The sequence below is a fragment of the Dendrobates tinctorius genome, unplaced genomic scaffold (genome assembly GCF_039654945.1).
Source record: "Dendrobates tinctorius isolate UK_male_01 unplaced genomic scaffold, ASM3965494v1 ptg000065l, whole genome shotgun sequence".
Classification (NCBI taxonomy): domain Eukaryota; kingdom Metazoa; phylum Chordata; class Amphibia; order Anura; family Dendrobatidae; genus Dendrobates; species Dendrobates tinctorius.
In genome coordinates, this window is record NW_027361733.1 from 32,456,323 (window position 1) to 32,484,277 (window position 27,955).

At 45.0% G+C, this 27,955-nt stretch overlaps 1 protein-coding gene across 2 annotated transcripts; it reads left to right on the forward strand.

Annotated features, from left to right (window-relative positions):
* Positions 1-26,737, forward strand: YTHDF1 (YTH N6-methyladenosine RNA binding protein F1). 2 transcript variants are annotated; one of them, XM_073580915.1, is made up of 7 exons: positions 1-184; positions 278-459; positions 3,485-3,509; positions 5,573-5,652; positions 8,556-10,097; positions 20,651-20,713; positions 25,189-26,737. In XM_073580915.1, the coding sequence occupies exons 2-6, from the start codon at positions 430-432 to the stop codon at positions 20,681-20,683; spliced, it is 1,710 nt and encodes a 569-aa protein (XP_073437016.1). In that variant the 5' UTR covers positions 1-184; positions 278-429; the 3' UTR covers positions 20,684-20,713; positions 25,189-26,737. The 2 variants fall into 2 exon arrangements, with proteins under 2 accessions (XP_073437016.1, XP_073437015.1); XM_073580914.1 differs by having other exon boundaries at positions 1-459.
* The last annotated feature ends 1,218 nt before the right edge of the window (positions 26,738-27,955 follow it).

Here is a 27,955-nt window from a genome sequence, read left to right on the forward strand (position 1 = left end):
GCTCATCACGTGGTGGGCCGTTCCCACACTTTCACTTCCGCTCGCACGCCCGACGTCACTTCCGCTGGGAAGCCGCGCTGACTGCCACTGGCCTGAGATGCGCCTGCGTAGTAGCGGCTCATTCCGGCATGCAACGCGCTGTTGCTGACGTCAGCCGCACTCTGCCCAGTCCCCTCCGCCATTGGTGAGTGTGGAGTGTGTAACTCCCGGGCCAGGCCTGAACCGAGACTCCGAGCGGGGCCCCGGCTAAAAAACGTACACGAACCTTCCCCACCAGGCCTGGAACTGACGCCCCGAGCCCGGCGCCTCCGGAACGAAGCTTGCACCGAGTGACCGCCTGCGGCCTATCCCCGCTGTCCGGGCCCCGGCCTGTAGTGAGCCGCCTCCCCCATCCGGACTGTGTGGATTCTCCGTATCCGCTCTTCATGAATGATGTCTGCCACAAGCGTGGACCCGCAGGTGAGCGGATGTGCGCCGCTCCATCCCCGCCGGCTGCTCTCCCGCCCCCTCAGCCGCTCCGTATAACGCGTGTGCTGCAGCGTCCGCTGACGGGACCCCTCCTCAGGCCATCTGCAGCCGGAGTGGGGGAGAGCAGCGACCCCTCAGCTCCTGTTCGGTGCCTTCTATGCTGACAGCAAGCAGAGCTCTTGGCCATGGATCTCCCTATAGTAATGCTTCTGGCTGTGCCTCCCGAGCTAACCCCCAATCAGTAAGACCCAGGCTGTGCTGTGAAGCCCTCAGCCTCTGCTCTGGGCCTCCATGTGCTTAGCAATGCTCTCTCACTATGCCACAGATGAAGCAGCCAACTTAGTGATTTGTAGGAAAACTCGTTATCTTGTAAGTCGTTAGCCCTCTGTGTGTGCACAGCACATTCAGCCCTGCTACATCTGCATCCATTCACTGTTCTGTTTGCTCCACCATAATGTGTGCACACATACATCACATCCTCCCTGCTTGATATTGTTCACTGTTATCTGTCACTTTAAAATATGCTGTTTTCTCTCCATTTTTCTTTGCTTTTCCTCCTGTTCTAGAGGCCTATAACCTGTGGCTTTTGCTAAACTCCTAACTCCCGGTCTGCATTGCTCTACTTGTGGCTGTATAGGCATGCTGAGAGTGGTGGTTGCCTGGTAGTTGGGGGGTGTCTTCTCTATTACACTTCTTTTCTTCCATGTCAGTTCTGTCTGCACGCACACATTGTTTCCTTCCATTTAGGGGATCTCTGGCATTTGGGGTTTTGTTCCTCTGAGGTCTAGTTGGCTCTGATGTGAACATCTTCCTCCTTTATGCTTCTCATGGGATCATTATGACTTGTCTTCATGATTCTCCTATTTCCAGAGTATTCTATTATGATTTGCTTTATATAGCTCTATTAATTCCACAGCTCTTCAGACATCACAGTCTCCATTGGGGCTGACAATGTAGATTTTGGAGTGTGGGAGGAAACTGGAGACCACAGAGGGGACTCATACAAATGAGTGGAGAGCATACAAACTCCTTGCAGATGTTGTCCTTGGTGGGATTTCATCTCAGGACCCCAGTGCTGCAAACCAGAGGCAATATTCTTTGCTTACTATCTATAACCTTTAAAGGGATTCTCCATCAATCTGATTTTTATCCCCATAGCCTTAAAATAAAACAATTACTCCCCTTTCACCTCTGCCCCAGGTCATTTGTTGACAGTCTGCAGCAATGATGTCATGACTTCAGCACATGTGACCTCTGTAGCCAATCACTGGCTCCGCTAACTACTTCACCACTGTGCTCAGTGATTGTCTGCTGAGGGCGAGTAATACTAATGTTTCCACTAGAGCAAACTCATGGTGTTTAACGTATTTATGACATCAACCCTTTGATTCCTAATTGCTTATCGTATTCATGGGAAATGCTGAAAGTGTAGCTTGGGTTTTCTACAAGTTTTGACTTAGTGACATTTCAGAAGTTTTTGATCAATGGGGGTCTGAGTGTTGCGACCTCAATCATCAGTAAAAACTTCCCAGAGCTGACTTTTCAAAGCCAATGCAAGTAGAAGGGACACAATCCAGTCTCCGCATCAGGATCTCCAGTTATCAAAACTTCTGTCATGTGAAACGTTTCTTAATATGATGATTACATTTTATTTTGCATTTCCTTAGTATCACTTCTGATCTCAGACATGACTGGACGTTTGTGCAATGGGTTTGATGATTATTCCTGTGGTCTACTTTTCTACCATCCCTTCCTGTGGTTCTACTCGATGGAGTAGCAATAAAGCAGAAGGGGACTTCTGCCTCTAATAGGACACATGAGGTAGTGGGGAGGGGGCCGCATCTATTGATCAGAGGAGACGCTGCAAAGAATGGCTCTGCATGTCTATGAATGACTATTGATTTCAGAAGACATAGCTAAATGGTCTTTTACTGTACTAAATAAGTACTTCACTACAACCCCCACTTTGCTGCTAGTTCCCCATGAAAACACTTCCTGTGACATCCAGTGCATACAGTTGTACATAATTATCAGTCCCATTGTTCAAGCCACGTGGGGTGTGATAAAGGATTTGGATGCGGATTCAGATCCACATCATGTTCTTGACACTGAACTTGACACTGAATAGTTCTTAAGCCTCATTTGCATATCAATTCAAAAACTGATTTCTCAATAACAGAGGAGCAGATTGGCCATGTAAAGGTATCACTGGACTTGTCTTTAGCTGGAGTCACACATAGCTACTCACCAGCGATCCCGACAACGATATCAACGTGTCAGGATCGCTGGTGAGCTGTCAAACAGACAGCTTCACCAGCGACGCCGAGCGGGCGTCGTTGCTGTGTTCGTCAGTTACCAGCGCGCTGATGCAGGGAGCTGGTAACTAACGTACACATCGGGTATTCAAGGGACGTGCGTCCCTTGGATACCCGCACATACCCGATGTGTACGTTAGTTACCAGCTCCCTGTATCAGCGCGCTGGTAACTAACGTACACATAGGGTTTCTAAGGGACGCACGTCCCTTGGATACCTGATGTGTACATTAGTTACCAGCAGATTGCTGGTCTCCCGCCTGTCACACGCAGCGATGCGTGCTGGCCAGCGGGAGACCAGCGATGGAAGAAGTGTCCAGAGGTTTCCAAGAGCGATCAGCGATACCGGCAGGGGGGCCGGTCGCTGATCGCTGTCACACACAGCGATCTCGCTGGTGAGATTGCTGTTGTCACACAACTTGTGACTCAGCAGCGATCTCGCTAGCGAGATCGCTATGTGTGACGGGGCCCTTTGAAAGACTTATAGGTGCATATAAATAGTGGGGGATGAAATCCTGCTGCGGGATTCCCTATAATATAGGCAGCTGCTCTGCCTTTCATTAGTCCAGTCTTTTTAGCTCCTTCTCACAAGTGATGACCTCACACGCCTCGCAGTCTGTTACAGTATATCAACGAACATGGATCTAACGTACCTTTATTTTTTTCCCCCTTCTTAATTTGTTCATCTGGAAAACTCCACAGAGACCAAAAGGACAGGACAATAAAGGTAATTATTACTTTTCATCACCACATCTACAGATAGAATAAAAAAGCCAATTTCTGGGAAAATGTCATAAAAGCAACTTAAAGGGGTTTTCCCATTTCCAAGATTCGTTCCCAATATGTAGTAGTTGTAATATTAATCATATCAGCAAATGCCTCCAATGAGAAATTTGGTACAGTTCTTCAGATTTGCTTTGTCGCTTGCCTCATGTGCAGGGCATTGCAGTAGCTTAAGGGGTAGCCATGGTTATGACCATTCATATAGTGACCGTCACCTCTGAGATGTAAAGTGCTGCGGAATATGTCGGCGCTATAGAAATAAAATTATTAGTGGTTGTAACCATGGATACTTATGCTACAGCACTGCCCTACACATGGGGTAAGTGACACGGTGAATCTGAAGAACTGTACTAAATTTTTCATTGCGGTATTTGCTAATTAAGATTGGAATACCCCTTTAATCCTGTGTTCACACCAGTTGGCTAAAATAGAGAAATTATAATCCTGCTTCTTCTGCCTTGCTTTTGAAAGTACCATTTGTGGAAGAGTTGGCCCTTCATAACGGCTTATATTACCTATTCACTAGATCGCTAATAAGTTTCTGATTCCTGGAGTAGGTTTCTGGGATCCCACATTTGTAGTGATGTGGTATCACCTTAAATGCTGTTAATGGGGTTGCATAGGCTTATGATATTGATAGGTCATCAACGTAAGATTGGTTGGGTGTTGGACCCCCATCAAACAGCTCTAGTTGCAGCCGGATGTGCAGAACCAAGATACCACAGCTCCATGCAGGGTGTAGTGGCCGTTCTCAGGCACTGCATCTCTGCTCCTATAAAAGTGTGTGGGAGCTGAGGTTTTGTTCTTCACTTTGGTTACTACACTGGATACATTTGGTCTCGGCCAGAGCTGGATTAAGCTGATGAGTGAGGCTGCCGGTATTCAGACGCCATGGATAAGTTATTGATGACGTGCTCTTAAGATACTGATACCAAAAAACTAAAAGTTAAACCGCACCCTATAAGCATCAAAGTCTTTAAGACAGATTTGTGAAGGCGCATGTCAAAACCAGGGAGTCCATCCTGTAGCAAGTTCCATAGCAATAGATAAAAAAGACAGCGCCTCAGACGGTGGGGGAAAAAAAAGCCTTACATTTTATTCTGCCTCCTGTGGCGACGTTTCGGTCCGAAGACCGCTTGAAAAAGGTCTTCGGACCGAAACATCGCCACAGGAGGCAGAATAAAATGTAAGACTTTTTTTTCACCACTGTCTGAGGCGCTGTCTTTTTTTTATCTATTGCTGTGTTCTTAAGATAGTCATCAGTCTCGGAAGCCTAGACAATTCCTTTATTGGGTCTAACAAATTGTTGTTTCTTAGGGCTCCATCACACATAGCGATGCACCAGTGATCCCGACAATGATATTACCTTGTCAGGATTGCTGGTGTCGCTACATGCTCGCTGGTGAGCTGCCAAGCAGGCAGCTTCACCAGCGATCAGCACCAGCGACACGTGGGTAACAAGCGATGCACGTCGCTTAGTTACCAGCGCGCTGGTGTAGGGAGCTGGTAACCAAGGTACACATCGGGTTTCTAAGCGGCGTGCGGCACTTAGAAACCCGATGTGTACCTTGGTTACCAGCTCCCTGCACCAGCGATCAAAAAAATGTCCTGGCCATACCAGGACGATCAGCGATACCCAGCAGGGTGGCCGGTCACTGGTCAGTGTCACACACAGCGATCTCGCTGTTGCATCACAAAACTTGTGACTCAGCAGCGAGCGAGCGAGATCTCTATGTATGACGGGGGCTTTATCCATGTAGTCTTGGATATTCTGACACCCAGTAATTTGCAAGTGTAGCTCCAAGCTGCAAAGACTATTGGGAACACCGAAGGAACCCCTTTTTTTTTTTTTTTTTTTTTTTACCAAACTTAAACCCATTCACATAGCTGGGTGCAGTGTGAGCCTCTCTCAGCTTCTGCTTAGACTCTGTAAGCCACCTCTGCTGTCTTCATAGTTTGTATACTAAAGTCTTTCACTTGGGTGCTCTAACAATGATCTTATTTCAGTTCAAAATGGATCCTTACACCAGAAGGAAAACGTCCATGACAACGACTTTGAGCAGTATCTGTCCGGACAGTCCAATCAGGTCAGTGTGGTTGTCATAACTCCCTTGCAACCTTAAAGGGGTGGTTCAAAGGCAGAGGTACATTTGATCTAAATCCCTATCTTTTTGATGCGCCAGTTGAGGCTATTTTCTAATACACTTGCTTTAAAAATTCTAACTCTTTAGTCAATTTTTTACTTCCTGTCTGATGACTATTTGTTTGAGAGCCCACAGTTTATTCTGGGATGCTGAAACGAAGCGTCATCAGAGCAGAGGCTATGGTCACTGTCACATCCTCAGTCCCCTTCAGTGACACACTATTCAGGGTGGAGACTGGTCCCTGCGATGTGCACAGTGGCAGCCTCCCCTCTCTTTTCAGCTCAGATCTTTAGTAATGAACTGGCACGCAGGAGATCAGCGCCGTCCATGCAGGTGACAATCACTTGTTTCTGCCAAGCATTGTATTAGCACTCAGATTACTGCAGACCTGAGCCGCCAAAATAACGGTCACTGACACTGTGCATATTACACAGCACAGGGACCAGCCCCTGTAACTAGTGTCACGCTTCGTTTCAGGGAGGGGGTAGAGGCTGTGGTGACAGTGATCGTAGCCTCTGCCCCCCAGCTATGATGATTCTTCATGTGAGTATCCCAGGATGCACTGTGGGCTCTAAAACAAAGTCATCAGACTGGAAGTTTAAAAAAAAAAAGCAAAACTGTAGTTGGAGAATTTTTAAAGCAAGTATATTAGAAAATAGCTTAGGTTATGGCATGAAATAGAAAGGGAATTGGATAAAATTTATGTTTGCCTTTGGATCACCTGATAATTATATCTATAGAGAACTGTTGTATATGGGGTGTGTCTTGCTGATGGTTTGTCCTTGGTCTGCAGATTTATAATCCCGGGACTTTCCTCTGTGCTGAATTAATAAAGGTGGGGGAGGCATTGCCAGTGTGGATACATTGTGTGTGGTAAACCAAAGGAATCCTAAAGATTGTATCTGGGACTTAACAAAAAAAATGTTTCTAAGCACTAAGAAGTAATTGCAGCTTACCTGCCTGTGTACAGTAGGGTGACCGGATCTCATATGGGGGGGGAAAAATGTCAGAATCTTGTTCGTCTGGACCCCACAAAACGATTCCCCTTTCCAGATATTGAGAGAGCCAAAATTTGAGCTCGATCAAACGACGTTAACCCGTGCCGCTCGTCGCTCAAAGTTTGAAAAAATCCAAATTGAGGTATTTTAAGATTTAGGTATTTTGCATAGTCTGTTAGACTATAAAGAATGTGACAACAACATTGCAGAAATAGCCCTGACCAAATTTTCGAACCATTTGTGGTATTTGAATGCAGAGTTGGTGGGATTATCGTTTTTTGATCCCACCATTACAAACAACGAAAAGTTGTTAATGGCTAATAAATTGCATAGTAGCACAGATGAACCATCAGAGCACGCTAACCTACATGAGTTGATAATTTTACATAGTTATCTAATCTATTCTAGAGATTTTGTTAAAGTAGTTTTTGAAACGTCAGAATATAATGCTCGGCATTTGCTTACAACTTGCTGGACATATTGCTTTTGTTCATCTTTTGTCAGAAGGTCGTTAAAGTCGGTTACTTCCTACCTCTTTTAATTTTTCTTTCCTAACTTTTGGATTTACAACCCTAGCGTGCTCTGATGGTTCATCTGTGCTACTGAGCAATTTATTAGCCATTAACAACTTTTCATTGTCTGTAATGGTGGGATCAAAAAACGATAATCCCACCAACTCTGCATTCAAATACCACAAATGGTTCGAAAATTTGGTCAGGGCTATATCTGCAATGTTGTTGTCACATTCTTTATAGTCTAACAGACTATGCAAAATACCTAAATCTTAAAATACCTCAATTTGGATTTTTTCAAACTTTGAGCGACGAGCGGCATGGGTTAACGTCGTTTGATCGAGCTCAAATTTTGGATATCTCAATATCTGGAAAGGGGAATCGTTTTGTGGGGTCCAGACGGACAAAATTCCGACATCGATTTTTTGCGGTTACCCTAGTGTACAGTGCCGTTCTCCCCTGGCACAGAGTGGTTGCAGCTGCTCCTGCAGGGGATTCAGCTGCCTCTATTGATGGGGTAGTACTTCTGACGTCATTCTGACTAACAGCTGGATCCCCCTCTGCCTATTGGAATGACCTCATAAGTCCAGCCCTGTCGACAGAGCAGAAAAGAAGCCTCCTCTTTGTAGACGTGACGTCAGCAAAGACTTCTGAATCCCGGCAGGAGCGGTCCATCACCACTCTGTTGGAGAAGAACGGTGCTGGACAGAAGAGGCAGGTAAGTTGCAATTAGCTACCTGTTAGTGCTTTAATAGATTTTTTTTTTTTTGTAAATTCCGTTTAATGAAAATTCTGCAGCTGTGTCAATTTCTCAATGGTCTCATGATGTATGCTTCTGTCAGGGTGAAGAGCTTTGTTTGTTAAATCCCATTGTATGCAATTAGCAACACAAATCCCATTCACTGAAAGCAGCAAATATATTACTGTTATTCAGTTAAGACCGCGCTCTCCTTTGGACAATACCTACTTGTTAATCTCTATTCATAATAAGCTGATCATCTTCTGGGACCCCTGTGATCAGCTCTGACCTGTGGGAAAAACCTGGCAGTAGGTGTTCAGTTTGTCCACTACGCCACCACAGGGGAAGATGAGCATTGCACAGTGTTAATTCTCATCAGTGCCTTTTCTGTGTGATGCCGGGCTGGACAGGTCCTCCAGAGCAAGAGACGCATATTGTTAACCCTGGCAAGAGATGAGGATCCTAAACGTGACGATCAGGATAGGCAATCAAATCAATTTGTTTTCCTTGGAATTAATCCTATATGGGTTTGTATGTATTTTTTTCCCTTTTTTTGCTCTTTATTAAACAGGTTGTAATTTTCTACTTTTTTAACAGAGTAACAGCTACCCATCCATGACAGACCCGTACCTCTCCAGCTATTATCCTCCATCAATCTTCCCGTACTCACTGAGTGAAGCGCCGTGGTCAACAGGTGGGGATCCTCCCATCCCATATCTTACCCCATATGGACAGCTCAGCAACGGAGACCATCACTTCATGCATGATGCAGTGTTTGGCCAGCCAGGGGGTCTTGGGAATAACATCTACCAACATCGCTTCAACTTCTTCCCTGAAAACCCTGCATTTTCCGCTTGGGGCACCAGCGGCTCTCAGGGACAGCAGACTCAGAACTCTGCCTATGGGGGCAGCTACAGCTATCCTCCCAGCTCCTTGGGTGGGACTATTGTGGATGGACAGACCGGGTTTCATAATGAGACTCTTAATAAAGCACCAGGCATGAACAGCATAGAACAGGGTATGGTGGGACTTAAGATAGGCAGCAACGTAACTGCATCAGCAGTAAAGACGGTGGGATCTGTGGTGAACAGTGTAGGAATGCCAAGTGCTCTGTCTGGCAACGGAGGCAATAGTATAAGCATGCCACCTTCAAAACCCACCTCATGGGCAGCCATAGCCAGCAAACCTGCCAAACCACAGCCTAAGACAAAAACTAAACCCGTGACTATCATTGGTGGGGCACTGCCCCCACCACCCATCAAGCATAACATGGACATTGGCACCTGGGACAATAAGGGTCCGGTCACTAAGCCCCCAATGCCTCCGCAAATCCCATCTCCTCAGTCCATCCCTCAGCCGCAACCCCAACAGCAGCTGCTGCAACCTATTCCTGCTCAACCCCCACCTCTGTCCCAAGCCCCTTACCAAAATCCCCCAGCTCCACCGCAGCAGCAGCAGGCCCCACAGAACCGCTGGGTAGCTCCCCGTAATAGGAACGCTGCCTTTGGGCAGGGTGGAGGTCCTGACGGTAATCCTTTGGGTGGGCCTCAGCCTCACGCTGTCCCTGGTAGTGACTCCCATCCAGTGTTGGAGAAGCTTAAAGCCTCTCACAGCTACAACCCCAAGGACTTCGACTGGAATCTGAAAAACGGACGTGTGTTTATCATCAAGAGTTACTCCGAGGACGATATTCACCGCTCCATCAAATACTCTATCTGGTGTAGCACGGAGCACGGCAATAAGCGTCTGGACAGCGCTTTCCGCTCCATGAACGGCAAAGGCCCCGTCTACTTGCTCTTCAGCGTCAACGGCAGTGGACATTTCTGCGGTGTGGCCGAGATGCGGTCACCTGTCGATTACGGCACCAGTGCTGGTGTCTGGTCACAGGACAAGTGGAAGGGCAAGTTTGATGTCAAGTGGCTCTTTGTCAAGGACGTCCCCAACAACCAGCTGAGGCACATCCGTCTGGAGAACAACGATAATAAACCGGTCACAAACTCGCGAGACACGCAGGAGGTGCCCTTAGAAAAAGCAAAACTAGTGCTTAAAATCATTGCCACTTACAAGCACACGACCTCCATCTTTGATGACTTTTCTCATTATGAGAAGCGCCAGGAGGAGGAAGAGGTCGTGCGCAAGGTAATCCACCCGACTTGTTAACCCTTCTCGCTGTCTGATTCTGGTAGTCGTGTGAATGTGAGTTGACACCTAAGGGATGGGGGGATTTGGGGGGGGGGGGGTCATTTCTGGAAATTTGTTAGAATTTTGCTTCCCATTTTCAACAGCACTGTCAGCTGTCATTGATTGAAAATGGGCATCTACATAATTATCCTGATCATGTACAGCTTACACTGTGACAAGCCCTGCAGCTGTGCATCGGAGCACTGTTTGGCAACAAGTGGGACAGGACTGGGACAATTCTTCAGCCAATGATAGAAATCAAGGTTTTCACTCACTGACAGCAAGCAAGAAAAGGTGGATTATTATTAAAACAAAGAATATTAGTACGTTTTCACCTTTAAAATGGTGCATGTATTTTTACGTAATGTAAACACATGGCTCCCGTTTCATGGGGCAGGGGGTATCAGGAAGTTCCCTGTCCATCATAGTGGCCTTAATCATATTCAATGTTCAGTGTAAAAGGAGATCTTATCCCCCATCTTTGTGCAGTGGTTGATTCCACAGTGAGCAGAGCTTCTTTTGTCACATGTGGACTAGACCACTGCACAGTGATATTGAGGGCTCTGACTACCTGAATTTTTTTTTTATTAATGCTTATGAAATATAAGGTAACAATTATAGAAAAAAAGTTACATATCACATGAGACATTCTGCTAAGCTTGTAGGCACAAATCCCCTTTATAAAAGCACTTCTGGGGTTGTGATGGCTGCTGCAGATGGAGTGGCTGTTGTATTTGTATCCTGATTGATTGGTTGTGTCTGATCCTTAGCGGGCCATAGACGTGTCAGGTGAACGTTCCAGATCCACACTAGAGCTTTTCTACCTTGAGTACAAAAGGTTCGGCCTTTGAAATTCCAGCTGTTGATCTTTTCCCAAACACCTGCTGGGAGACCCCCATATGCATCAGATGGTTAGCAGGTTTTACCGACTTTCATCTAACATATATGGGGGTCTGTTATATGTATGGGTACATACACGACTCCCTGCAGAGATCAGACCTGACCAATCCAAACTATTGGGAGCAGCCATGCTCCCGGAAGGCAACACTCTGCGGCTTAGTAGTGAGCTTAGATCTGAATTGTCTAGTGTACTCTTCTCTGCATGTAATGTAAATTCTACAATAAACATTGTTCACTCCCATATAAGAACAGTTTGGGGTAGGATGTCACTCATTGGCTTGTATTCTTAAACTTTTTTTTATTTTGCTTGTAAAATGACTGTCTGATGGGTTGTGACTGCAATTCATTGAGCCTGAGATTGGGGCTTATTTAGTTTCCAATGGGAGAATGATCTATTCATCGACTTTTGCTTCAGTGCCACCTCTCCCATGCTCCCCGGCTGTCATAAATAGGTGGGCGACATATCTCCAACAAAGAGCAGCTGTTAAGGATAATCTGAAATGCCCAGGCTGATTGCGAGTCTCCTGACCCCAACCAACAGTCTCCATACACATATGAGATTGATTGCTCAGGTCAGGAGTAGTGAGGAGTGAGCATGCCCGGACAAGGTGTTATCTGAGCATTCTCGAGTGCTATGTATGAGTCGCCATGGGTGCATGTCTGTTTGTTCGGCAATCCCTGCATGTGTTTAGGTTGTCGGACATGCAGCTGCGGGGATGCAAACATATTTTTCGAGCATGCTGAAGACACTTGTTAGCACAACAGCATGCTCACTGATCACTAGTAGGCATGAAGTAGGTGGATAACAAGCAGGTGGGAAGGTATGTAAATGTTTGGGCACTCCATGAAGCACCAAGAACCTGTGCTTGATTTGAACAGTCATTCTGTGTGGACTGTCCCTTTTAAAGCTGATTGAGAATTGTAGTTTTGACCATGGCTGGAGCTTGTATGTTGGATGTGGCACTTGATGAGGATGATTACTGTCTATCCCAGGACACTGAATGTATTTCCTGGGAGTCTTGCCCTCAGACATTGAACACGCTGCAGTTTATGTAAAAAACAAAAAAAACACTTCCACATTTATGAATTCCATCCCCAATGTCATTACATGAAGATCCCTCCTTGGCAGCTGGATATTGGTGCTGCTGGTCTCTGCTCCTTTTTGCATGGCTGGTAATGTATCACTCATGGCAGCGGGCGAGCCCTACCTGGTGTGGGCTTTGCTCTTGCTTCAGTGTCTCTTACTCTTCTCATAGCACAACATGCAGCCTCCGATTCTGTGGATTTGCATCGCCGCCTTTTATTACAGCATCCATGGGGTTTTTATAGAACTGTGGTTTTAAGAATTTACATGCAGACAGGGATGCGGAAGATACTTCCCACTTAATCTATTGCTATGGATTTATGGGGGGGGAGGGGGAAGAAACACAAAAGGTGTTATCCAGGGCCTCTCACTTCTGCATGGTGAGTTGAGGTGCTCCTCACTTCGCATTGACGGCTGCTTGCCAGGTCTTGTGCTCGACCAGCTGGGCTGGGAAGGGAGCATGAAACCTGCCGCTACCTGGCAGGTCACCTTCAGTGCAACATTACAGCACCCCCTAATGTAGAAATGAATTGTCTTGGATTACCCTTGAAGACAGATACTTAATTTACAATACAACTGTCACTTGGCAATGGAGCCACATAAAAACTAATATGGCTGAGGACTGTAGATGCTAAGTAGCTAAGTCATATTCTATGAGGCTGAGCTTATAGGCTGATTAAGAAATGTGATCCCTTATGTGCCACACCTGAAAACAACTTTATGGTTTCTCGTGATGTCTCGGAGCAAAAAAAAGGTAAAATCCACGTCTGTGGGGTCTGTAAGCCAAATCCGACTCCTCAATATCTGACTCCTGACCCGCACTGCCTCACTTCTGAGCATCTACATAAAGTGCAGCACAGATTCATCTCATTTAAATGCCAGATCCTTAGATCAGGAGCAGAACAGACATTTATAGGACATTTCAGAACGTTTCCAAATTCTTCTGAAAACATTTACAGCACCTCCTGCATTGTACTACTGTACCCAATTTATTATATATTTTAGGAGTCTGGGTCGGTCCATTTTATATGGACTCCATCAAAATGGACACTGACTCCGCAGCTCTGGTTAATCTGTGCTTTGTGAGCATGTGTAGATTGCCCCATTATCTGGCTTTTAATGTTACCCCCCCATCCACTTTCCATTTGACTTTTCCAAGGTTGAAGGTGGAGGGAGCAGTCAACCATTATAAAGTATGACGCCAAAATTTACATCTGAGTCCCACAGCCGGCAGAAATGAAATGCCAGGAGCGTTATTATTTCTGCCATTGTACCGGGTGTTCGGATTCAATGTAAATAAAGTGCTTTCTGTATAAAAACGGAAACCCAAAACTATAGTATGTTTCATCAAACTGTTTGCTGTCAGTGAAAGGAAGCATTCTTTTAGACAATGGAGAGTAAAAAAGAAAATTGGGTAAGACTAGGCCAGGGTAGGTTTTTAATGTCAGGTCCAGAACATGGAAGTTCACCTATCCTTGGGATATGTCATCGGTATTGGATTGCTGGGGGGTGTTGGATGTCTGACCCCCTGTATTCGGCTGTTACCCACTCTTCTGATGGCTGGACCTGCAGTATACAGAGCCTGAATAGCAAAGCCCATACATGGTGTAGTGGCTGTTCTCCAGTACTGCAGCTCGGCTCCCATTCACTTCAGTAGGACCTTCGTTGATGTGATATTGATAACCTAAGTCCTGAACAATCACTTGAGCCTCTGATTTTGTAAAACCTAAACTATGAGAAATAAAAACATAAAGTACAGTCATGGCCAAAAGTTTTGAGAATTACACAAATATTAATTTTTACAAAGTCTACTGCTTCATTTTTTCTAATGGCAATTTGCATATACTCCAGAATGTTATAAAGAGTGATCAGCTTAACAGCAATTACTTGCAAAGTCAATATTTGCCTAGAAAATGAACTTTATCCCCCAAAACACATTTCAACATCATTGCAGCCCTGCCTTAAAAGGACCAGCTAACATCGTTTCAGTGATTGCTCCATTAACACAGGTGTGGGTGTTGATGAGGACAGGGCTGGAGATCAATCTGTCATGATTAAGTAAGAATGACACCACAGGACACTTTAAAAGGAGGCTGGTGCTTGGCATCATTGTTTCTCTTCTGTTAACCATGGTTATCTCTAAAGAAATACGTGCAGTCATCATTGCACTGCACAAAAATGGCCTAACAGGGAAGAGGATTGCACCTCAGTCAACAATCTATCGCATCATCAAGAACTTCAAGGAGAGAGGTTCCCTTGTTGGCAAAAAGGCTCCAGGGCGCCCAAGAAAGACCAGCAAGCGCCAGGACCGTCTCTTAAAAGTGTTTCAGCTGCGGGATCGGGCTACCAGCAGTGCAGAGCTTGCTCAGGAATGGCAGCAGGCAGGTGTGAGTGCATCTGCACGCACTGTGAGGCGGAGACTCTTGGAGCAAGGCCTGGTCTCAAGGAGGGCAGCGAAGAAGCCACTTCTCTCCAGAAAAAACATCATGGACAGACTGATATTCTGCAAGAGGTACAGGGAGTGGACTGCTGAGGACTGGGGTAAAGTCATTTTCTCTGATGAATCCCCTTTTCGATTGTTTGGGACATCTGGAAAACGGCTTATTCGGAGAAGACCAGGTGAGCGCTACCACCAGTCTTGTCTCATGCCAACTGTCAAGCATCCTGAAACCATTCATGTGTGGGGTTGCTTCTCAGCCAAGGGAATGGGCTCTCTCTCAGTCTTGCCTAAAAACACAGCCATGAATAAAGAATGGTACCAGAATGTCCTCCGAGAGCAACTTCTCCCAACCGTCCAAGAGCAGTTTGGCGATCAACAATGCCTTTTTCAACATGATGGAGCACCTTGCCATAAAGCAAAGGTGATAACTAAATGGCTCAGGGAACAAAACATAGAGATTTTGGGACCATGGCCTGGAAACTCCCCAGATCTTAATCCCATTGAGAACTTGTGGTCAATCATCAAGAGACGGGTGGACAAACAAAAACCTTCAAATTCAGACAAAATAAAAGCATTGATTTTGTAAGAATGGACTGCTATCAGTCAGGATTTGATCCAAAAGTTGATTGAGAGCATGCCAGGGAGAATTGCTGAGGTCCTGAAGAAGGGTCAACACTGCAAATATTGACTTGCTGCATTAACTCATTCTAACTGTCAATATAACCTTTTGTTACTCATAATATGATTGCAATTATATTTCTGTATGTGATAAAAACATCTGACAAACACACATAAAAACCAGAGGCCAGCAGATCATGTGAAAATATATTTGTGTCATTCTCAAAACTTTTGGCCATGACTGTATAGTAAAACATGGGGAAGAATCTAAGTTTCATTTGTAGAATAAACTGAATGCACCTAAAGATGGAATCACAATATTGTTCACCTCTCCGTGCCCCTGCTGAATAGAGGTGTGAAAGTGCTGTGGCCTCTAATCATTTCATGGCTCTGTATATCCAGGGGCGTATTGCAGTTTTTTCTCATTGGTGTAAATGGTACAGCGATGCAACGTGCCGTGCACAGCGTGCAGGTATACTGAGCAGGGCAAAGATTAGAGGCCCCATCAAACATCTGACCGGCCGGGTGTGAAGTCAGACCCCATCGATATGATTATTGATGTCCTATCCTGATGATTCGCTGTCAGTATTGTGAGTTAGTAAAACCCCTCTAAGACCCCAGTAGCATCACATTGTTAAGGGCCTGTCACACTAAGAGATATCGCTAGCAATATCGCTATAACTAGTGACGTTATAGCAATATTGCTAGCGATATCTCTGTGTCTGATACTTACCTCCGACCGGCTCCCCCGCTGGTTATCGCTGATCGCGCGAGAACGTTCAGGACTGTTTCTCGTCGTCAGCTTCCTGCAGCGCTTCCTGCTGTGAGGACGAGCGACGCGTGGAGCCGGGCGGGAGGACGCAGGATCGCCGCGTCTGACAGGTAAGTAGCGACCCCCGTCCCCTGCCATGTCGCTAGTGAGATCTGCCTATGTGGCAGCTCACTAGCGACCACTTAGCGATGTACCAGCGATCCTGACCACGTCATATCGCTGGTCGGGATCGCTGGTACATCGCTAAGTGTGACAGTACCTTTACTCTATATCTGTAGGGAAGCGTTTTCAGCCCCGGGGTTCAGGACAGAATTTGTGTTGTCATTGTGCACTGTTCCTGGGCTATTCACAACCAAGCATTTCTCCTCCATCTGAACGGTGGCAACCATATACCTAAGAGTAAGTTTACATCCGGCTGATTTGTCATAGACATTTCTGCAAATTAAAAATCTGTACACCCGAATGGGGTATGGATTTGTGCAAGTCACAGAAGTGAGCAGCAATAGGGTAAGACTGATGGAAACAAGAAATCTTTCCATGATTTTTACACTGTATATTTACCTTATTTTTTTTTTCAACTGGAAACCTTCAGCAAGTAGATGCTGATGATGGACAGCTGTGATGTTAATTTTGTGGTATTTTTTTTTTCTTTGTGAATGCCTGCTGTCACAATGCACAGTAACCTTATACTTAAGAAAAGTGTTAGCCAGTCGGTGCAGTGTCGTTCTGCAAAGACACATTTGTGGTATAAACCGACGGGGGTGGATACGCTGCGACAGACGCGTGAATGCTTGTTTGTAATGCCCATGTCTGTAAAGCGCTGCAGGCTATGATGGCGCTACATAGGCAAACCATAATAAATGTCCATTAGCCAGCCAAATAAAAAGGAACCTAATTGTGTTACGGTCATATTGCTCTATTCCTAATCTAATTTTGCATTGTTTTTTGACTGTTGCTGCCAGCAATGTAAAGAATGCAGGTTTTCTCCTGCGGAGACATATTGGTAGTGTATTTATTTTACATGTACACTTCACCTGTCATGTATTCCTGTAAGTGAGCTGTCCTCCTGAAGGAAAGAACTGCCGGTCTAGCGCCCTCTATTGGAGGTAGCTAAAGTGTACATCCACTGTCTGTCCCTATCAGCTTTGCAACTATATAATGCTGGGTTCACATAGCGTTAATGCAGTCCGTTCAACGCATAGCTTTGATGAACTGCGTTAACGCTACTCCCTAACGCAATCGCGCTACGCAGTGACGGACCCTCGAATGCTGCAGCCCGCGTCCGAGGGTCCGTCACCGAATGACGGCACATCACTAACGCATGCCGCTTATGACATGCATTAGCGATGCGCTACATTATTGCCATCTATGCGTGCGTTAACACATCCGTTACATAGCTTTAATGCCGCTATGTAACGGATGCGTTAAACGCACCCCCCTAGTGCAATGTGGACCTATCTTAACGGTTTAAAGGTACTTGCCCGTCACTGGTTCTGGGTTCTGATGTTATATCTAATGTCTATGATAGTCATGAGTGAACATGCTCGTGTGCTAACCGATTGTCTTCGGCATGCTCGAAAAACGTTAGCGTCCCCGCAGCTACATGTCTCACGGCTGTTCTGAAGCCGCAAAACATGTAGGGATTACCTAACAAATCCCTGCATGTGTTGTGGCTGTCTAATAGCCACGGGGATTCGAACATATTTTTCGAGCACACCGAAGACACTCAGCATCCGAGTATGCTTGCTCATCACTAGCATCTTTATTATTGCCCCTCCAGATGCGCAACACAAGACACTTGTGGCCTTCCCATAGTATCAGTGATACATTTCTGGTTGCTGTAACCCTTACTGATCTCTAGATTGGGGAGTCATGGTTGAGTGCATACTGCTGCTTTATTCATGGTCTGTGGTACTGAGGGAAAGGCCAGGGGTCACACTTGCAATTGCAATGCGAGAAACTCTTGCATCAATAGCCGTCACTGCCGCCGGCACTCGGGACCGGAGCATTTAGCTGCATAGAAATACATGCAGCTGCTCACTACGGGCCCGAATGCCGGCAGCAGTGCCGGCTATTGATGCAAGAGACTTGCGTGAGTTTCTCGCATTGCAGTTGCAAGTGTGACCCCCAAAGTGCTGGGCTTGGCCATCTGTCCGTCCTATAGACAGTGAATCCAGTCTGAACCGAGGAGGAATATAGGATCAGGACTCCATTTTGGTGACTGAGACCCCCAGCAGTCAATTTTATCTTATCTCGTGGCATGGTAATGTCTTTAGTGTGACAGTCTCCTTGAGGCGATCCAGCTGGAGTATACGGACTAATACAGGGCTGTGGAGTTGGTAAGCCAAACCTCCGATTCCCCAATTTTCCTTACTCCTCCCGACTCCCTCATACATGGCTCATGTTTAAGTGATATTTACTGTAATAAAATGATATCCACGGGCTTTTCATCACCATTATGCTACAATAACTAAGCTATTTTAGATAGAACATATTTAATGGAATACAGCTTTAGAACGCAAAAAAATGAGTAAATGTGAAATATGCAATACACTATGCAGAAAGTGCACAAATATTGTTCACTATGTTTTTCTTGAAAACTGATTTTTCCCAGTCTATAAATTTGTTCTTCACAGATGACCTCAAACCTGGTTTAAAGAGGTTTGTAGTAGGTGTAATAATATTAGTAAATACCTCTAATTAGAAATGTAGTATAGTTCTTCTGATTTGCAATGTCTGTTTCCTCATGCGCAGGCATTGCAGGATCTTGGGTATCAATGGTTACGACCACTAGCAACTAGCTGTCGGTGCATCAGTGGTTGTGATCATGGATACCTAAGGTCCTGCAATGCCTGCACAGGAGGAAAGAGACATAACAATTAGAAAAACCTATGATGCATTTCTAATTGGAGGTATTTGCCAATATTTTTATTATTACACCTACTATATATTTAAATAGCATCTTAGAAATGGGAATACCCCTTTAATTCTGTTCACTCTAGCAGTTCTGAGATGAGTGCAGGGCTGCAGGCATTCCTTCCCAGTGCCTCTTTCCTCTGATCTGTAGGGGCTGAGCTTTACTACTAAGCATGCACATAAAGTGCAGCACAGATTCATCTCCACTAAGGGCCCCGAGATCCTTAGATCAGGAACAGAACAGACACTTATAGGACATTTCATCACTTTCCCCAAAGTCTTATGAAAACATTTACAGCACCTCCTGCATTGTACTACTGTACTCAATCTATTATATATTTCTGGAGTCGGCCCATTTTATACAGACTACCAAAATGGTCACCAATTGTACAGCCCTGTTAATAGGCAAGGTTCCATAGGAAAAAGTCTGCAAATTAGCTCTCCAAAAAAGAAAACTACTCCTCTGGTGCCACCTATTGGAGGCAACAGTACACTGCTCAGTCCCGATGAGGGGCAGGTATTCTAAAACTGCAATCTACAGATGTCTTTCTGGTCTGGCTGCCAGTGACTGGGGCTCGTTCAGATTATTATTTATTATTATAGCGCCATGTATTCCATGGCGCTTTACATGTGAGGAGTGGTATACATAATAAATACAAGTACAGTAATCTTAAACAATACAAGTCACGACTGGTACAGGATGAGAGAGGACCCTGCCCATGAGGGCAGTTGAGTGCGAGTTCTGTGCACCTTTTTCATGGATGCCTTTCATAGCCTATGGGGCTGTTCACATTGGGTTTCGTTTTTCTTTCATATGCGAAAAACTGATCAAACACTGATGGCATAAATGGACATCGAGACCAGGCTCTGGCTCTACAGAAGCACTTCTGGTGATTTCCATGAGCTAAGCCTGTGTGAATGTAAATAAAGTGTCAGCTCCGGTGCTCTTCTCACTCGCCTGACGTCTATTCCGACTTGATGGATCTCTGTGTGATGTGGCAGTCGCTGTTACAATGTAGCCGGTGAAGCCTTGAGTTGTCAGTCCATAGACTTGCATTGTAAAAGCTGGTTCTGACTCGCACATGGACCCCCCCCCCCCCCCCAGTATGATGCGGGGAGTCGGAAAATAAGGTCCGGTTTCTTTGGCGCTATGTCACTCCAATACTCGAGGCAGGATCTGCATCGGACACATCCTATAACTCGTGGTGCTTTCCATGCAGACCCTCAGTGATGGGTGCCATAGACCTTAGGGGGAATAGTGTAAGGTCACCTGCTTATGGGACACAAGAGGCTTTCTTTCATAATGCAACGTCCTAATTTGTGTTTCCATCCAGAAGACAAACCAGTGCTGTAAGCGCGGCATCTGATAATGTGAGAATGCAGCATGTGACACAAGTAGATCCATCCTGCACACACAGACATTTTCCTGGTAGTCCAGCACATATGGTGCTGACAATGGTGACACGTCTACGGCGTGTACAACCTGCTGAATGTTAATGTGCTGTTGGGCATGTGCCAGTGCTGAGCTGTTTAATCATTGCAAAGTCAACAAAGGTGTGAGCACCAGAGGAAGAGGTTGGTATAATGTATGTGGTGTACGCACCTCCGGTGGTCTGGCATTTGTGATTTTGGGGCAGTGGCTTATTGGAATGTTGCAGTATACAGTCTGTGCATGTGAGTAGTCCTCTCCCCTGTGAGCAGGGACATATGTATTTTTTTTTTTTTTTTTTTTCCTGCTGCTTCATGACTCATTCTGTCTTCTCCCCCCTTGGTTTGCATAGAATGGCAGTGGCATCAGAGAGAGGAACTGCTAGCAAAAGAGAGGGAGAAGACTTGTACAGAAGGTAAATGACCCAGGCGGACCTGGCACTGTGTGGTGATGGCGGCACGGTTTGGTCTGTTGCCATATGTCAAGTAAAAGGAGACACTTACTGATTTATTGCACTTACATCCACCTCCAGCTGTTCTACATTGCCTATTGGAAGCACAACCTTAAATTGACATTGTCACGAAACAATCACTGACCTCAGGGAGACCAGTCAAAGAAAACACTGCAGCAGCCGGCAAAAGCGCTCAATCAGCGAAATCCTAGGTGCATTGCTCCCTGGGAAATACGAATATGCAAATAAAATCCGTGGAGCCTCATTTAAGAGTCTCAAACATGGGACTAGCCAGATCTTCCTCCAGGGAAGGACACAGCCAAGGAGTGGCTCCTTTCCCTGGAGGAAGATCTGGCTAGTCCCGTGTTTGAGACTCTTATATGAGGCTCCACGGACTTTATTTGCATATTTAAATTCACATTGTGTCTCATCGGAGACTAAACTTTACTTATTTTGTCTTGCCTTACTTTACACTGCATCTCTGCTCGTTGGAGGTTTTTTTTTTTTTTTTTTTATGCACAAACTGAGCAGGAAGTCAGTGTATAGCAATAGGATTTCATCCATAATCATCCCATTCTTACAAAGCCCCTGGGAATCTGACAGATCTCTAGGGGTCGTTAGTAAATGGCCTACTGTTAGCTTGATTTTGTTTTAATATTTAAAAAAAAAAATTCCTGATTGGGATCTAAAAAAACAAAATAAATCCTGAAATCAGGTGGTTTATTACAGACAGATTAACACCTCTATACACAATAGATAACACAGGATTCATCTTTCACTAGATGTGTTATCACAGCTCACCTACTCCCCCTCCTATGCAGACAGATTAACACCTCTATACACAATAGATAACACTGGATTCAGCTTTCACTACAAGTGATGTCACAGCTCACCTCCTCCTTTCTCTATGTTAAGTCTAGTAGGAGTCACATTCATTCTACCGTATCAATCATCACTCAGCAGGCAGTTCTATAACACTATATATAGTGGATATCACAAGATTCACCATTCACTACAGGTGATTTCACAGCTCACCTCCGCCTCCTGTCCAGACAACCCTATACACAATAGATGAGAAAGGAGGATCCAAAAGTCACTAGGTGATGTCTCAGCTCACCTCCTCCCGTTTCTGTAGAGACTGGTGCCAGCTCTATTCACAGTAGCTAACACAGAATTCAGCGATCACTACAGGTGATGTCACAGCTCACCTCTGCCTCCTTCTGTACAGACCACCTTATATCCAATAAATGACAAAGGATCCACCCTACCAGTCACTATAGATGTCACAGCCCACCTCCTCCTTCATTACAGACAGATAACACCTCTATACACGGTAGATAACACCGGGTCCACCATTTGCCCATGATTAGCACACTTATTAGATGCTGCTATTCAAAGAAACGGGATCAGTCTATTGCTGCTAATGGCCATGTGAAGAACAAGTAAAATGAGCCATATATTAAGCCTTGCCTACTTATTTTTAGTCATTTTTTTACATAGTGATATAAAAAAAGACATATCTGATATTTGACAGTCTTTTGCTCCCTTCCAGTACATCCTGTGTCGTGCGCAGGTGGATAGGGCGGGAATATATGCCAGCTGTGCCTACTGTGCTGGCACCTGCCTCTAACAGCAACACCAGCGGAGCTCTGATCGCTGCAGTTTAAGGCTGTGTGCACACGCTGCGGTTCCGCAGCGGTTTTGGCCGCTGCGGTGTACAGTACCATGATTCCCTATGGGAATCAAAAACCGCAATGCAGATGGTGCGGAATTTTCCGCGCGGATTATCTGCGGTTTTCAATCCGCAGAAAGAATTGACATGTCAATTCTTTCTGCGGATTCTCCTGCGGTTTGCCATCTCCTCCATTTCAGGAGATGATAAACCGCAGGGCAAAACCGCAGGACTTTTGACCTGCGGTTTCACCTGCGGATTTTACAAAATCCGCGCGGATGAATCCGCACCTAATCCGCAGCGTGTGCACATTTAGGGGCAACTGTCAACATTGAAAATGGTTGACATCCTGCAGAGCCTGTTCAGGGAAAACAACCCCCCCCCCTGCCCACCAAGAACATGTGAACATGATGGTGGGATCCTACTGAAGGCTCCAGTTGCCCCCCCATCTTTTACTTCCATGAATCCCTATCTGGTCATCATTGTTATAGGAGACAATTTGTATTCTATATTGCAATAATATAGTAATGCAGTATATAGTACAAGTTCATCTAAAGTTGATAAGTTAACAAAAAAGGTAGAGTTTGAATCGCGCCCTTCCACCACACAAGAATAAAGAAAAAAAAAAGCATATTTGCCATCGCCGTGCCATAAAGGTCTGATTAAATGATAAAATTAACCCGTGTGGCAAACAATATAAAGAAAGTAAAAAAGAAAAATCAAAATGCATGGTGTTTTTGGGTCTTTTACATCTGCAAAAAAAAGAAAATCCTATGTATCTCAGAGATGCCGATATAAATTATAGCTCACCCATGCAGAAAACCAGCACTCATAGATACATTTACGGAAAAAAAGAAATGTTCTGAGTGTCAGAAAATGGCGACAGAAAGCTTTAAATTAAAATGGCTAAAAATGCCGTCTCTTTAAACACCAGGACGTCACACACAGTGGAATATCCCAACTAACAATGGCTTGGGGGGGCACGTTCTATAAAAAAATTTAAGCATTTGGACATCCTAGAGAGCGGCTCACACCCCGACAGATTCACTACATGTTCAGCGGCGATCAACTGATCACAAACTATTCAGAATTGAGAGTCTTCAGGGGTTGATACTTTTTAATGGCTAACTGAAAAGATGGGAACACATTGCAAGCTTTCCAGACTGCTCAGGTCTCTTCAGGCTAGACTAATACAACATCTGAAGAATCACATATTTATACACAGCACACAAAGAAATAATGTAATAGGTAAGACAAGTGACGTGAAGCAGAACTGTCATTATGGGAGGGATAAACAGTTGTGTCCATAATTATTGGAACAGTTCATAGATAAGGAGTGAAAGTTTTATTGTCCTCTGATTGGGGTCTGATAATGTGTTGTGATGCCCCCACAAGGTCTGAAGTGCAAATTCCTTAACTGATGTAAAAAGACAAATCCATGTGACACATTCATTCCTGCACTGAGTGTCAAAGGTCGTCATGAGTTTATACTCCCAGACTTCTGTCTCTCTGAGATTTGAAGTTACCTTTCAATACAAGTAGTTTCATGTCTACGGTGCTATGATCAGGGATTGAAAAATGTTTTGCCACAGGTAGATCCATTCTTTCTTTTATTGTGTGGCGATGAGAATTCATCCTTGTTCTCAGTTTTTGCCCGATCTCCCCCACATACAGACCCCCAGTTGGACATTTAGTAAAAATAAATAAACCACGTTAGATGTGATGCAGCTGAAATTACCTGGGAAGTACCTGCATCACATCTAACGTGGTTTATTTAATTATTTGTACTAAATGTCCAACTGGGGGTCTGTATGTGGGGGAGACAGGGCAAAAACTGAGAGCAAGGATTAATTCTCATCGTCACCCAATAAGAAAAGAAAGAATGGATCTACCTGTGGCCAAACATTTTTGTATGCCTGATCACCGCACCATGGACATGAAATTACCTGTATTGAAAGGTTACTTCAAATCTCAGAGAGACGGGAGGGTCTGGGAGTCTAAACTCATGACAGCCTTTTGACACACTCAGAGCAGGAATGAATGTGGCGCATGGATTTGTCTTTTTACATCAATTAAGGAATTTGCTCTTAAGACTTTGTGGGGGCATCACAACACAGAACTAGACCCCAATCAGAGGACAATAAAACTTTCACTCCTTATCTATGAACTGGTCCAATATTTATGGCCACAACTGTCTATCACTCCCCCATAATGATAGTTCTGCTTCACGTCACTTGTCTTATCTATTGCATGTTTTCTGTGCTGTATTGTGCATAAATATGTGATTCTTCAGATTTTGTATTAGTCAATGCATAATGAAGATACCGGAGTAGTCTCGAAAGCTTGCAATTTGTTACCTTTTAATGGCTAACTGAAAAGATGGTATCAACCACTGAGGACTCTCAATTCTGACCATTTTGCTATCTGCTGGCTAACACGGTACAAAGATATATATCTTTCCTATATCACAAACGTCCACATTTTGAGAAGTTTGTCAAGCTCCCACCACTAGAGGGAGCTGTATATATAGATTTATCATTGAATGCTGTATAAATCCATCAGTGAAGTGCTCCCTCTAGTGGCAGAACTTAATCAGGTAAGTGTTTTGCTGGAGATTTGGACCTCTGTGTCGGTAAGATGGAAGTATGCAAGAATTACGGATGGAAATATAATCCTGTGGTCCGCTGCATGTTCCGGACCATGGGACGTGTATTGTGCCCCTCAGTCGTTCACAGCTTGTCTTGTTTCTTTTCGTTGTATCTTTCAGGAATGCCAGACCCGAAGCAAACAGTAAGGACGTCACTTCAACTTTGACTAGAACTGATCTTAAAAAAAAGACAAAAAAGAAAACAAAAAAAAAATCAAATCTAAAGTAACTTTGAAAAACACGCTAAAAAAAACTGAATAGACTTTGTGGTGCCACCTGTAGGCTTGGGACTGAGATGACTTTCAGTATCTGTATCTTCTAACGCGAGCTACAACGTAACTTCCACCCTCTCTTCCTAAATTTCAGATTTTTTTTTTTTTTTCTTTTTCTTTTTGTTTTAGTTCCCCCCCCCCCCCCCCCCTCCAGCCAGTCCACTGTATTCCTGTACCATTATATACCTGTAGTTTATAAGTGTATTCTGACCCCCGGCCCCTCTGGCCCAATATTCGCTCTGTATTTGCCCTGAAACAATAATGAAATTAGATTCTTGTACGTCAAACTGCCCCTGTATGACAATGGACGATTATGTTTTTTGATTTTTTTTTTTTTCCATTTAAAGGGTCAAAAAACCCTCCAAATCTTTCGCCACCATCTCAATCAGTGCGACAATCCATGAAGTGGACGTGATCGATTGAAACGAGTGCTAAATAAAATGTCTGCCTTGCCCATAGCAGCCAATACAGAAACTGCTTTACCCCCCCACTATAAAGCTGCTGTATGATTGGCCCCTATGGGTGGCGCCAGCGTTGCTCCTCCGTACCCTCCTCGTCTTGTACAACATCCACCTCGTGACTGTCCATGTTGGCATCTAATTCTGTGAATGGGCGTTTCACCACGTTTCCCGCTGCTGTTTTTATTGCTGTGCACAGTCTTAGAGGGGAGTTCCTATACAGCTGCCAGAACTTGGGGGGTATGGCTATGGATGTACATGACATGGGGGAGGGAAGGAAACAACTGCAACCTGGAACACATTGGTCAGGACGGTATGATGGGTATGTATACCCCTCGGGGGGAGGGGGTCCATATCCTAAAATAAAGTTGCCCGTCCTCTCACTGGTCCCCATGATATTCTCTGCTATTGCATCCTAGCCAATCGCTTTCACAGTGTCCTGGGAAATTGCATAAACGGCAGTTCCCCAAACCTATACAATGGGATGTTTGCGTACAAGCCCTGGCGGGTGATGCCCTCTTCTTGGGGCCCACGTCCACCAGCCAATTATACCATTTCCACTAGACATATCCGTTTCCCCATTATTATAATCTATGGATCATGTGTTTGCCCCGGCTCTCCGGCACATTTTTTAGGCAATGAATTATTTTGGACAACTGGTCCCTGTTTCTGTTCACCATATTCATCTGTGTTCTCCTATCACCCGCCTGTCCCGTTACATTATAGCCTCTTGATGCATGTTCTTCCTGTAAAGACCAGCGTGTGTGACTTATTGATCGGGGGCGGGGGGGTCGAGAGGATGGTTAGTGCTATTTCATGGTCCTAACCAAATCCCTCCTCTTCGCCTCCAGCTGAATTTTCAGGGGGTCTGTACTAATTCCCTGCTCTGAATCAAACATTTCTCTTGCTCCTGATTAAACGATAGAAACAGAAAAACAACCAACTTATATCGACCTTTTTCATTTTGTGTCTGTGTAGAAAAGTTGCAGCTCCTGCTCTGGTCGTGTTGCGTCATTGGTGATGTTACCTCTCTCTCCAATAGGGGGCACTAGTTGGCATCTGTTAAATCAAATATTTTTATAGTCCAACTTGCGCTCCGGTGCCCATTGGGCCATGTATGTATTAGGCTTTGGTGGCTAGCATCACATGACTGAGTCTGGGTGTACACAGCCATGATGGTGGCTGGTGGTGCTGATAAGTATATCGCAATATTTGTCCATATTTTCTACATGAGAAGTGATTTTCTTTGATCATAGACAATCTGGTACATGGGCATGCTGTAAGGTCAGTCTGTGCCCAGATTAGTAAGGCCAGGTTCACATAGCGTTAATGCAGTCCGTTCAACGCATAGCGTTAACACTGCTCCCTAAGGCGATCGCTTTGTCATCCCACTAGCGCAGATGCTTCATCTGCGCTAGCAGTGACGGACCCCCGGACGCTGCAGACCGCGTCCAAGGGTCCGTCACAGAATGATGGCACATCGCTAGCGCATCCCGATTATTATAGGAGTTAGCAATGCGCTCGTCTATGGGTGCGTTAACGCATCCGTTACATAGCGTTAATGCCGCTATGTAACGGATGCGTTTAACGCACCCCCCTAACGCAATATGAACCCAGTCATTTTTTAGTGATGAGCGAATGTGCTCCGATAAGGTGTTATCTCAGCATGCTCGGGTGCTAACCAAGTGTCTTTGGCGTGCTCAAAAAATATGTTCTAGTCTATGCAGCTGCATGTCTCGTGGCTGTTCAACAGCTGCAGCATATACAGGAGCGGGGACTCAAACACATTATTTGAGCATGCCGAAGACACTATTAGCAACCAGGCATTAACGCCTTAATGCTTGGGTGCTAAACACCTTACTGGAGCACGTTCATTCATCACTATTAGTTTTGAGAGGTTTGCTCATTGGAGAGATCTCCTTGCAAATATGCAACCGCTGGGTTGACCCATTAATCGCTGTAGGTCCTTTGCTTAGTGGATTTTGCTGGGGTAATCCAGAGTCAGCCGGGCATTTATGCTGGAACAGCCTCCAATAGAAGGGCGGCTGCAGGACCCAGCTGGAATGGAAGCCTAGGGACAAGGATTAAGTTTACACCACTAATACAATGTTTCTAAAATTTTTGACAATGGTATTGACAAAAAAAATCTTCAGCTCC